General features: G+C 62.0%; 2 protein-coding genes across 2 annotated transcripts in view; one reads left to right on the forward strand and one right to left on the reverse strand.

Annotated features, from left to right (window-relative positions):
* The first annotated feature begins 4,799 nt into the window (after window positions 1–4,799).
* Window positions 4,800–6,124, forward strand: CCDC166 (coiled-coil domain containing 166). Its single transcript, XM_004697613.1, has 2 exons — window positions 4,800–5,228; window positions 5,336–6,124. The coding sequence occupies exons 1-2, from the start codon at window positions 4,800–4,802 to the stop codon at window positions 6,122–6,124; spliced, it is 1,218 nt and encodes a 405-aa protein (XP_004697670.1).
* A 2,986-nt stretch (window positions 6,125–9,110) lies between these two features.
* The window catches only part of ZNF707 (zinc finger protein 707), a 7,798-nt gene continuing 4,082 nt past the window's right edge, over window positions 9,111–12,826 (reverse strand). Inside the window, exons 3-7 of the mRNA XM_045286818.1 lie at window positions 12,653–12,765; window positions 12,128–12,179; window positions 11,838–11,958; window positions 11,406–11,486; window positions 9,111–10,261 (exon numbers count right to left, since the gene is read on the reverse strand). Of these exons, the coding sequence (XP_045142753.1) occupies window positions 9,330–10,261; window positions 11,406–11,486; window positions 11,838–11,958; window positions 12,128–12,179; window positions 12,653–12,765 (1,299 nt within the window). The 3' untranslated portion in view covers window positions 9,111–9,329. The remainder of the gene's footprint in view (window positions 10,262–11,405; window positions 11,487–11,837; window positions 11,959–12,127; window positions 12,180–12,652; window positions 12,766–12,826) is intronic.

Below are 12,826 nucleotides of genomic sequence, written 5' to 3' on the forward strand. Positions count from 1 at the left end.
CCCACCGCAGGCCTGGCGCCCGTGAGCCTGGCGTGCTCCCGATTTCCAGGGGTCGTTCCAATTGCAGAGCGTGAGGGCCGGCGCTTTCTGGAAAGGGGCCGCGCGAGGGCAGCCCGAGGTGGTGTGTGCAAGGCGGCCTTAGCGGGGCGCTGCGGTGCCCCCGAGCCGTGCACTGTGGACTGCAGGGAAGGCGGTGGGAGCGCAGGCCTTCGAGGACCGAAGGCTTCAGAGGGGAGAGCGGGGTGGGCGTGGGGGCGCAAAGAAAGCCCCGAGGTGCGCTGGGCCTGCGCGGCTGGGCCTGAGACACCCCCTGCCCCAGACAGTGGAGGCGGCGGGGGGGGGGACACGGGACAGGGTGTTACTGTGAGTAACTGAGGGGCGGGCATCACGGGGCCGTGATGACACGGGGTGGGGTGCGGGTGGGCTAGAGTACTCTCGCAGGGGGCTGGGCGTGAGCTGGGAGAAAGGGCAGCCCAAGAGGCGTGGGAGGGAGGCCGGGCGGAGGCGCGCGCGGGTGGGTTGGCGGCCACAGAGCTTCTCGGTGAGCGCTGACCGGGAGGAAGGCTTGGAAGGGCGGGACTGCAGCGGCGGACAGCACAGCGCGGACCTAAAATCCAGAACCAGGGGTCTGGGCAGTGAGTTTACAAGGTGAATTAGCCATGTCACTGGAGCTCTGTGCAGAGTGTTGGGGTGGCAGGTTTTTGAAGTGGCCACTGGGAGTGAACGCATTCCAGGGGTGCACAGGCGCGCACACACACACACACACCCACACACACACACACTGTCTGGGGACATGATTTTGTTTCTGACTTTCCCACTCCGTTGAAGATGCATCATTTGGCAGAAGACAATAAAAGCGAGTTACTAGAGAGCCCACACCTGGAGTTGTAACAAGATGTTTTTCTTTTCCGCAGCCCCATGCCTGCCTCTCCACAGCCATAGGCCCTCTGACTGCGTCCTCTCAGTCTCAGCCACTTCACCTCCAGCCAAACTGAGGCCCTTAAATGGGCCCCCTTCCCAGAAAGCCGCTGCTCACCCCACACAGCCCAGGGGATCAGACACACCTGGAGCTGCTACGAGTCAGTGTTCCTCACACCAGTCCATGGACTGGCACAGGACGGGCTGTGCGGCGTGTCCAGGAGCCAAGTGCAGTGACGATTTAAAAGGGAAAGAGGATGCAAATTAACCTGCCTGATGCCCCCCCACACGTGTGACTGGTGAAAACAGACCAGCCACACCAAATGTTGGGGAGGGCACGGAGGGACCAGGACCGCTCACTTATTAAGCGATGCTGCCACCGCTTTGCAAAGTAATCCGGCCGTGCTCACCATGCCAACCCAGCCAGTCCATCCCTGGATAGTCACTCAGGAGAAAGGAAGCCCTGAGCTCAGGGGAGGGCTTGTGCGTGAACCTTTGTTGGTGAGACTCAGCCCATCCCCATGGCAATGGTACCAAAGCAGGGGGAGGGGTATAAACCAGGTGTGGATCCCCAGAGCCCTCAAAGAGAAGGGACAAAGTAGCGATATACATGATGCCGCCTAGAGGACTCTCAGAAAACTTGGGGCATGTGAATAAAAATAGGGCTCCCCATGGAAGAGTGTGCTGCGGGAGTCTGTGTTTAATGCTCTGGAAACTTCCCACTAATCAGTAGTGGACAAGGACAAGGATGGGGTGGGGGGTGGGGAACATTGATGGCAAGTTGCATGAGGAAACTTCTGAAGCTGATTGACGTAGTGCTTCAGTGCGTCTGTAACAGGAAGGCCATGCGTCGGGTCTCCAATAAGCATGTATCCTCTCTGTGTCTCCAGCCATCCAGTCCATGCGGCTGTAGGACAGGGTAGAACTGCCCCTGTGAGTTTCTGAGACGGTGACTCTCAATGGGAGTAGAAAACTCTGTCATTTTCCTGTGGAGAGACTGGTGGGTTTGAACTGCTAACCTTTCAGATTGCAGCCAAACGGATAACCACTATGCCACCAGAGCTCCTTTTGTTTTTCAGGCACATTCTGCTAAGTTAAATAAGCCAGACACCAAAGGCCACATGGTGCATGACTCCATTTATAGCATATATTCAGAATAAGCAAACCCATAGAGCAACGATTGAAAGTGATTACATTGTATACGTTCTAGAACAGCAACTAGGCAACTAGAGGAGTGTTTGGCCAGAGGACTGGGAAACACAGTCTAGCCAAGTTAACACATGAAATGACCACAAAGGTGGACCCAGAGGTGGCCTGTCCACTGCGCTGTGTTCCAGGGTCTGCAGGTCACAGCCTCCTGCTTCAACTACACCAGGAGATCAGTCACATGGTCCCTCTCAGGCTGTCATGGTCCTGGTGTGTGGACCTGGACGTGGTCCTTCCTAAGTGACGTAGGCCCGCTCTCAGCCTGCACTCCCCCGGGTCACAGTTCACGTGCACTGTCACAGTGTGAGCAGTTGTCACAGTCCTGTCCCCATCTGCATCACAGGTGGAGCCCACGGCCCCCTGGGATGAACCAGTGGGCTCCTCGGTTCTTGCGGCTCCAAGGTTCTCCCTTTCCCTAGACCCAGTGTGGCCAATAGACCCAGGTATCCCAGACCCTGGTCACCTGGCCACTCCACTCACCCGGCTCTCCCAGGGGCCACATTTGTGTGTGTGTGGGGGCGGCGAGGTTTTATCTCCAAGGTCATGTGCCCAGAGGCCCCTGCTAGTGTGCCGAGGACCTCTTGGCACTCTCTCAGGACCTATTACAGAGGTGACATTGAGCCAGCTGGCAGAGCTGGGCAGAGCCTTGTCCTGGGAGTCTGCAAGGGGTTCTCAGGGCTGGACACCTTCCTGTTGGGTGTTCTGTCCCTCACTAACAAAGGTAGGTGAGTCTCCCGCACGTCAATGGGTCCCCAGCCCTTCAAGGGAGATGATGGAGCCCCAGCCTGCAGGTCCTGGACCTCCAGAGGGCACACCAAGCCTCAGGTTACCTCACAGCTGCGGCACCGCATGGACACCTGCTGGGCCAGGGTGGGGTGTGCGTGGCCCTCCGCTCGCTGTGTGTGTGTGTGTGTGTGTGCACATCTGTGTGGGTGTCTGGGGCGGTTCCTCTGGGGAAAGCTGTGGCTTCAGGATCTGACCCACACTGTGGTCTGGGGCTGGGCTTTACCTGGGGCTGCCCTGGTGTGGCTCTGGCACAGAACCGGAGGGGAGGGGTTGGGGGCACATGGGGCAGGGTCCTTGCATGAATGCCCTCCCCAGGTGGGGTGGGGGCAACACACCTGCAGCTCAGGGCCCAGCGACAGTAAAGTGTCCCATCCCCTTCACTGTCAGCACCAGCACCGTGCTTTTGATCAAGGGCAAGGTGCTTGCAGGGGGGCTTGGGGACATCTGCCAGGGCCCCTTTGGGCACTGGGCAGGGCTCTAATCCCTGAGATCACACCTGATCCTGGTGGTGGTAGGTACCCTATGGATTCTGTGTGTCACAAGGGCCCCAAGACAGCCAGCTGGGGACTGGCTGGGGGTCAGGGGCCAGCTGGGGGCCAGGGTGGCTGGCCGAGCAGACAGTAGCAGCCCTTCCCTGCAGTCTTTTTCCAGCCTAGCAACTCCGCCAAGCGGTGAGTGACCCCAACCCCACCCCTGTGCTCTCAGCCTGTGTCTAAGGGTGGCCAGGTTACTGGGGAACCCCAGGGAGCCAGAGACCAGTGAGGAGGAAGTCCCCAGGGGCAAGGCCAGCTGCCAGGTGAGTGCTGTCCCTCAGGGAAACTACTCCCCCCTCCACAGATAGCCTCCCTCAAGGTTGCTCCAGGCACAGTAGGCTGGTCGGTGGGGGTGGCTAACTCCATCTGCCCCTAATCACCATTCAGAGGCCAAGGTCCTGGAGCTAAGAGGGCAGCCTGGAAGTGGCCCTAACTGTGGCAGAGGTTGAGGGGTCTGGTCTGAGTGTGAAGGCGGGGCTAGATCAGGGGGGCGGAACCAGAGGTTTCAGTGTCAGGGATACAAGAGAGGGGCCCCCCGCTGGCTTGCTGGAGAAGCAGCCAGGCTGGTGGCAGAGGATGAGCCGCTGGGGACCCTCTGGCAGGCGGTATTGACAAGCTTTAAGTCCAGGAGACGCCGCGGAGGGGATGGAGGCTGGAATGTGGCCACGTTAAAAGCCTCGGTGGCCCAGTCCCTCGCCCGAATCATTCGTGGGCAGGTGGGGTGGGCGGGGCAGGGGTGCGCATCTTTGGCAGCCTAAGTTTCCCGACTGAAGTGAGCTCAGTGGCCACCAGCAGGGCAGAAGGTCTTGAGGTCCACAGTGGAAGCCACTGCCTAGGGCTGGGAAGGCGGGGCATAGTACAGGGGTGCAGTCTGTCCAGCACGATCAGGCACGCCGAGAGTGGGGGACTGCAGCCTAGCCTGCAGCAGTGGGCTGTCAGGACAGGAATATGGCCCTGCTTCCTCCAGGAGAAGTCCTTCCGCGCGCAGGCCCTCCCCCTCCTCTACGGGCCTGGGCGCAGACACTAGGGCAGAGAAGCACCGGCTTGGGGGAGGGGTGGGGAGACAAGATGAGTCTAGCCGTTACCCAGGTAACAGTGGGGGAGGGCACGTAAGCTTCGTGTCCATAGCGACTGTGGCGCCAGACATCAACATTACTAACTTTAGCCGTGCCTTGACGACGGCCAAGGTCCACAGGAGCCAGCGCTTAAAGGTTTGCGCCCCGACCTCTCCCAACTCTCCCAGCCCTGGGCCCGCCCCGCCGACTGCGAGCGGACGGGGGCAGGGAAGGCGGCTGAACCGGGGCGGCGGCGTGGGGGCGGTCCCTTCACGGGCGCCTGTGCCCCAGGCCCCAGGCGATGGCGCCCAAGAAGAAGCGCGGGCCGAGCGCAGGCCGGCGACCGGGCACGAGCGAGGAGCCGCTGTCGGAGCGCGCGCTGTACCTCCAGCGCGAGTACACGCTGCTGACCCAGGAGCTGGAGGACTGCGGCGAGCGCCTGGACCACGTGCTGCAGGAGAACGCCTTCCTAGACCGCGAGGCGTTGCGCCTGCGCGAGGAAAACCGGTTCTACGCCAGCTACGTGAACGCGCGCGCGCAGCGCTGCGCCAACGCTGTGGTGCGGCTGGACGACCAGAACCGAATGGAGCTGGCGCAGATCCACTGGCAGCGGGCCGAGCTGGCCTCACTCTACCAGGGCCGCGAGGAGGGTGTACGCTCGCAGCTGCTGGAGATGGAGGCGCGCGCAGCGCAGATGGCGCGCCAGGTGCAGGAGCTGCAGCCCTACAAGGTCAGCGTGCGCGCCCGGGACGGAGGGGGGGGGGACTTTCCCCGCCCCGCCCCCCCCCACCGACCCCCTGGTCTCCACTCACACCTCGCCAACCCCCCTCGCCCTAGGAGCTGCAGCTGGAGCAGCTGGCACGGATCCGGACTCTGGAGCGCGAGCTCCTCCACATGCGCGTGGAACACACGCAGCTGCTGCACCGCGTGAAGCGGCGCTTCCTGGACAACAAGGCGACCTTCGAGCGCGAGGCGCGCCAGTGTGTGCAGACCCTGGCGCGGCGTGCGGAGCGGGAGGCGGCGCGCTCGCTCATCGTGCACACACAGGCTATCAAGGCGGACAACGGGCGGCTGCGGCAGGAGTTACTGCGGTTGCTCCGTCGAGCCCAGGTACTGCAGGACACGCGGCGCAAGCTACAGGAGCAGCGCCAGCAGCTGCAGCGCGAGCACGTGGACACACGGGATCTGGCGCGTGTGCATGGGTGGCTGCGCCGAGGTCCTGGAGGCCCGCCGCTCTGGCAGCCGCCGCCTGCCAAATCCCAGCCCAGCTCCCTGGCATCCTGCACAGGCAAGGGGCGCCTGGTCCCGCAGTCTCCCTCCGTGACCCCTTTGCAGGTGGATTCCCAGGACCTGGCCCAGGCCCAGGATGTCTCCCAGATCCCGTCACCCGCAGGCTCACAGGCCCAGTCCACGGGCTCTTGGACTCCGCCCTTGGTGCCGTCCCAGGAGAGCGCAAGGATCTCTCCCTGGGTCATGTCTGGCTCGGCCTCTCGGAAAGGCAGCCGGGCAGAGTCCCACTTCCAGTCTACTGCGGATTTCCTCCCAGCTCGGGCTCCGCGCTCTCGGGCTTCGAAGGAGCCCTTGAACAGCCACCCGGGCTCGGACGACACTTTAGGGAGGACCTGAGCCAGGGAAAGGCCAGTGTGGTGGGGTGGGGAGCCCAGGACACCTGTCGCCGAAGGGCTGTTGTTCATAAAAGCCTAGCCCATGGCCTGGACACCAGTCTGCGTCGCTGCATTTCTGCCCCGAGGGGGCCGCACCCTCGAATTTTCCATCTCGAAGCTGCGAGATTTCTCTATCCCCGAGCCGATTGTTGACCCGGATTCTCAGCAACTAACACACGCCAAGTACCGCCCCTCCCCCCAAGGAATTTCTGGTTTGGGTGGTCTCCAGAAATGGTGGTAAGGACAGGAGCTGGGACACGGCAGGCAGGCAGCAGAAGGATGAGGCGGCTCTCGAGTCCGGGTGCTCACAGAGGACCTCCTGGAAGGTGCCACGGTTAAAAGGGTGAATCTTGAAGTTCTCACTTGAATCCTTTAAGGCCAGATTACTTTCTGCCTTAAATATGTCTTCATTGAAACCAGGTGTTTCCCACTTTGGGTGAAATGAAACATTTTTTTGGATACTAGGAAATTGGATACAATTAATGTGATACCTGTGGTGTGTGTCCTGGGGCAGGTGGGTGAGGTCCTTTTTTCCAAATTCGTGCAGTTACACAGACCAACCAAATGCAGCATACCCTGAGTGGGGTGACAGTTTACCATGAAACCCTAGAGGGTAGAAATGTAGGTTAGCCCGCTAGGAGGGGCCCCCTGAAAACACTGAATTCAAAAATCACGGTTCGGCACCTGCTTTTTGAAGCCTCTCATGTCCCCTGGACTGCAAATGGATTGTGTTCTAATTTCCAATTTGGGGAAGTTACAAAACTAGCACACTTAATGTAGATTTTCCAGAAGCTCGTGTTGGGCCTGTGTGTTGTCCAAGAGTGGGGTTTCTTCTGAACCATCTAGCGTTTGTTGGGAACTGCACGGCGCTGCCTCAGGCTCAGCCTCCCCAACTTAGCGATAGGTGTGGCACCTTCACTAACCACTGTCCGAGGACTTAGGGGCTCCATCCCAGGGGCAGTGGGATAGGTCACTTTGGCCAAGGAGAAAGCTGACCGAGGGGACACTTGCATTTGGGGTAGCTGGATTTCTCAATGTGGCCTGGGCCTGGCTGGAGAGGCCTTGGCAGCTGATGGGGCAGAGGGAGGCCAGGGAGAGTAAGGTGCTGGTCCTAGGGACTGCTGGACACTTGGGGGAGCAGCCCTCCCACCCAGGCACTCACATCATGGAATGTCCCGTGTGTGTCATCTGAGACACTCAAGTGCCCCCGACGTTGTGTGCTGGAAGCAAGGTGGCTCTCAGCGCAGGGCAGGAAGGCAAGGCCCGCAGGAGCAAGGTGCAGCCGTACTGGGGACTGGCCAGAAAGCTGACACCCGGAGCACCGAGGAGCCGGGGACATTGATGACGCACCAAGGACAGCACAGCAAACTCGGGGCAGACAGAAGTGTCCCATCCTGTCGTCGAGCCACCCCCCCATCTGCCAGCAGACTGCCATGCAATCGCCTTCTTCAAGGTCAGCGGTTCTCAACCTGTGGGTCTTGACCCCTTTGGGAGTCAAGCGACCCTTTCCCAGGGGTCGCCCAATTCCTAACAGTAGCAAAATGACAGTTATGAAGTAGGAACAAAAGTAATTTTATGGATGGGGGGGGTCGCAGCATCAGGAAGGTTGAGAACCACCGTTCCAGGATTTGGCATACACACGTCTGCCCCTCTGTGAGCCGCCCCTGGTGGGTGCGGGGAACCCCAGTTGCAGGGAAGCAATGATGGGTGACAGACTAGGCTGCTGCCCTTGAGGAGCCCTGCTCAGTGACCGTGCAGTCGGCTGCCAACCCCAGTCAGCAGTCCAAGTCTACCAGCTGTTGCTCAGGCCAAAGGCTTTCTGGCCTGTTCTGTCGTCTGTCAACTCGGGCAATGAGCTCGGGTGGGTGCTAGTCAGTCTGTGGGTGTTCCTGGCTCATGGTTGGGTATTTACCAGAACAGAGCGCCTCACCTTTCTCCTGTGGAGTGGCTGGTGGGCTTCAACCACTGTGGTAGGTTAGTGGCCCAAAGCTTAACCTCTTCTGCCTCCAGGGCTCCGTAGCCAGACCCGGATGAACTCATTTAACCCAGTTCCAGGATCCAGCCTCCTCCCACCCCACAGGAGCCTGTCCCAAGGGACAGGAAGTCTTGCTGATGAGGTGGTATCTCCACAGGATCAGAGACGGGCTTGTCTGAAAAGCCCAGTCTGACCAGCTCTCCTCACCAGAGTCCAGCGGCATCAATTGCCGGTGTCGGGATTACTTTTCTTTCAATTACTTTCACCTGAACACCCACACATACCCATTCGAGTTTTGTCACTTGGATGGGCAGCACACTCCTGTCCTCTTCTGTGGTGACCTGAGGGCGGGACTTCGCATGACAGCAAACTCCTACGTGGCCAGGGTCTGTCTGCAGCCTCCCTTCACAGCAGTGCTGCCTGACTCCAAGGACCTGCGTCTGCACGAGGGTCTTGGATGGGGCTACTGTGCAGGAAGGGCAGGGTGGCCACCAGTCCCCCACTCACATGGCTGACCCCACTTCCGCTTTTGAAGTCTAAGGCTGGGTCCCTAAGCAAAAGGTGGGCGGTTCAAAGCCAACAGCTGTCTTGGGAGAAAGATGAGGCCCTCTGCTTCCGTTGGAACCCCCTGGGGAGCTCTGTCCTGTAGGCCGTGGGGAATCGGAGCCTACCCTGTGGCATGGACTGGCCATTAGGGCTGGTGCTGACTTAGCGACGGGCCATGCGGAGTTCACTGTAAGCCCACTGGGGTGCTTGGCAGACACTTGGGACCACTGCTGCTACACACTGCCCAAGAGCGGCCGTCTCCCCTGCGCCCTGCCACCCACCGTAGCAGTAGGCACCTCCAGGAGGCCTCAGTGCTGCTCTCAACAGTACTGAGGCGCTCCCTGCCCTCCACCCCCTCGTGACCTTCCTCCACAGCCTGCACGTTCACGGGAACTGTGTCACGGAGCCGAGAAATAACCGGGGGCACTTTCAAATACAGCCCACCTTGCTCCAGCCAGGAGCCACACTGTTCTCCCTGGGCTTTCTCCTTTTTATTAGGATTTTATCACCACAAATCCCAAAAACGTCATCTACCACCACAGAAGGCTTCTTGCTCACTCCCATCTCATCCCACACACCAACGCCCAGAACCGCCTGCAGGCAGGGGCACATTTGCAGCCCCGCGGCCCACAGCTCGCCCATCACGTCACCAGTAACGCTGGTGGCCGCTGTGCCCCACAGCTGCACTGGGCTCGGTGGTCTCCGACTCGCTGTTCAATTTCTGCCCACTCCCACCCAGTCCTGCCGTCCTGCCCACACCAATGGCCGGACTTCCACCACCAGAAGGAAATGCTGCCCCAGGGTCCTCTGGGGCCCCGTGGGTCCTCTGGTGGCGCATGAAGAAGCCGAGGTGGCGGAAGGCCTTCCCGCAGAGGGTGCAGGGGAAGTGGCGTGGAGCACGGTGCAGCCGCTGATGGATGCTGAAGCCCTTGGCGAAGCGGTAGGCCTTGCCGCACTCGGCACACGTGTAGGGCTTTTCACCGCTGTGCAGCCGGCCGTGCTGCACCAGGCCCTCCTTGGTGCGGAAGGCCTGGCCACAGACGCCGCAGGCAAAGGGCCGCTTGCCGCTGTGCACCAGCTGGTGGCGCAGCAGGTTGGAGCGCTGCTTGAAGGCCTGGCCGCAGGCGCCGCAGAGGTAGGGCCGCAGCTCCGAGTGCACCTTGCGGTGCTGCGTCAGGCGGCCCTGCAGGCGGAAAGCCAGGCCACACTGCTCGCAGCGGAAGGGCTTGTAGTCCGTGTGGTTCTGCTGGTGCCGCAGCAGGTTGGACGTCCAGCGGAAGGCCTGGCCACACACGCGGCACTCCAGAGACTTGGCACCTGTGTGCACCGTCTCATGGGTGGCGAGCTGGCCAAGGCTGCTCAGCACCTTCCCACAAGTGTCACAAATGTACGTAGGCTTGCCTGCACCGCTCCCCTGCGGCTGCCCAGGGCCCAGGCTCAGAACCTCGCCTGTCCCACCTGCGGCCGCCTTGCTGACTCCTGCCAGTGCAGGGCCACTCCTGGCAGTAGACGGCGGCTGGCGGAGGCATCTCGCCTGGTGGTGAAGGGTCCCGGTCCCTGCTGGAAAGAGCAGGTGTGCTGCCGGCGACACCAGGACAACCATGCCAAGGGGAGGAGGAGCTCCAGGCTGCGCCCACCTTGCTCTGGTCCACTTTGGGAGTATCCCTCTAGGACCCCTGGCGCAGGACAGTGAGCACTGCCCCACAAGTGGGCTGGGATGAACATAGCAGGTGCCTGGCCCCGAGGGGGCAGCTCAGGAAGGCTGGGGCGTGCCCAGGTGCGGGCATGGGCTCAAGGCTGAGAGGGTTACCAACATGGCCTGGAGTGCAGACAGCCCCAGTGTGACTCTGGCTCACAGAGCAGGGCCGCCTCCGGGGTCCGGGCACCCTCTGGGGATAGATGGGTTGGTTCCACGCTTGGGATCCCAGTGCCACGGGGCTCCCAGCAAGGCCTGGCTCGGGTGCCTGGACCAGCACTGGGCAAATGTATGGCAGGAGCGGGCTCTGCTGGAGCCCAGACCCAGGCTTCTCACAAACTGGGGATTCCCAGCCCCGTCACCCTGATTTGTCTTGTTCCCACTGGGGCCCTCGCGTCCCATCTCAGGGGTGGGACAACCAGTACTCCCCACTCCTCCACAGCCTGTGCCACGGTGAGCCGGCCCCTGCCCAGGCACGGGATCTCATACTGCAAATGCCCACCCCACGGTCCTCCAGGCGCGGCCACACAGCCCTGGGGAAGGGACCTGCCCACCTGCACAACCCCATCCCCACCCCGCTGCTGTGACCTCTGCGCAGTGCGACCCCAGAGCAAGCAGCCTGTTTCCGCCCACTCTCCGCCCATCAGCCTGTGGGCTCCCGGCCCAGTGCTTAACCACTGTACCACCAGGCCCCTGGGGATTCCGGCAGCGCCTCCCTCCCTGGGCAGGGTGACTGACTTGAAGAACGATGCCATCTGTAGCTAGTGCTGGGGGCAGCGCTGGCCACCGGCCTCACCCTGGCAGTAGAGGCCCACGGATCCCAGAACCACGGGGACGCCCAGCCAGGGCCAGCTGGGCTGTGCCTGTGCCAGGGGGCAGTTTGATCACACAGCACCCCCCACAGGGGCTCTGAAGGGTAAATCACACACCCCTGTCCCCCACAGGTGGGCTGCTCCCTGTGTCCCCCAAGGCCCCTGCTGAGCAGCAAGTAGTCCAGACGGGACTCACCTGCGCATCTCTGCTTACCTGCGCACTTCTCTGCCTCTGCCCACGGCTCTGCCCAGAGCTCCAGACACAAGACGAGGTGTGGCCGCCGCCTACAGAAGCCTTGTCCAGGGGAACAAACAAGCAAGCCATGTCAGTCCCACAGGCAGAAGGCCGGTAAGGGGCTCGAACCACCTTCAGGTGGCAGAGGGTAAATGTCCAGAGTCCAGGCCCGCTTGGGGTCCCCTGGAGAAGACCCCAAGGCAGAGATGGCAGAAGGGAAGAAGGGAGTCGCTGTCAGGAGCCTGCAGCAAACTGGCCACGGATGGTGGGGAGAAAGCGCTCAGATAGCGAGGGCGTGGTTCTAGGAGGTGGTAGCCCCCAGGTGAGTGGGACAGACAACTGCCCTGAGACAGGGGCTCCCCTGACAGCCCGGACCAGGCACACAGAGGCCCAGGCCACCTTGGTCCTCACCCAGTGCTTCCAGGGTCCTGAAGTTCTCCAGCATCACATCTCGGTAGAGGGCGCGCTGGGCTGCGTCCAGATACGCCCATTCCTCCCTGGAGAAGCGTATAACCACGTCCTTGAAGGTCACCTACGGTGCCAGCCGCACGGGGGTCAGGTGGGTGCAGACAAAGTACAGGTGGGAGGGGCCTGGTGGAGGGGGAAGCCAAGGCATTTCCCCCTGCTCGCCACATTCTCACCCAGCCCCCCTCCCAGTCAGGGGCCACCCCCAGAGGGTCTGGTGGCACCAGCCTGCTCACCTGGGGCACAGCCATGAGAGATGTCTGCAGGCTGTCTCTGGGAGCCACCAGTCTGGGAAGATTACGGTGGTGATTCAAGCTAGCATGAAGACCCAGGGGAAAACCAGCGACACACGGGCCACGCACATGCACAGTGGGCTCCTAACCCCCCACCTCCCACCCAGTGGAAGGAAGAGGGCTTTGGGGTGGGGCAGGCCACGGCCGCTCTGGGTAATTGAGGGATCCTGCGCTGAGAGTCGGGCCCAGGCTTCTCCTAGCACAGCCGGGCCCCTTCACAGGGGAGGATTGGGAGGCTGCCCGTGTTGCAGAAATCCCACTCGCCTCCCGAAAGGTCCAAGGCGGACAAGTCCACGGTCATTGAGCCAAGGCACACTCGGAGCCCGGCCCAGCGTATCCCGCCCGGGCTGCCCCGCGCTCCCGGAGCACACGGCTCGGCCGGCCGGCCGGCCTCGGGTGCGGGGTGGACACGGCCGGGCGCTTCTGTGCCAGCTGCCCCGCCTCAGTCTCCTGGAGCCGCGCACTCACCCACTGGGGGGAAGGCGTCCGGGGGAGAGCCGGGGTCGCCGGGGCAGCTGGGGCGGACGCGTGCCCCGCGGCGAGCGCGGGCGCAGGACACGCTCGTGCGAGCGCGCGAGGAGCTGCGGGCGGAGAGGCGCCGCACCGGGAGGCTCGCCGGCGAGAGCCGCGAACCCGGCGCCC

The sequence above is a fragment of the Echinops telfairi genome, unplaced genomic scaffold (assembly GCF_000313985.2).
Source record: "Echinops telfairi isolate 266 unplaced genomic scaffold, ASM31398v2 ScPeMD7_1;HRSCAF=3_0, whole genome shotgun sequence".
NCBI classification, from domain to species: domain Eukaryota; kingdom Metazoa; phylum Chordata; class Mammalia; order Afrosoricida; family Tenrecidae; genus Echinops; species Echinops telfairi.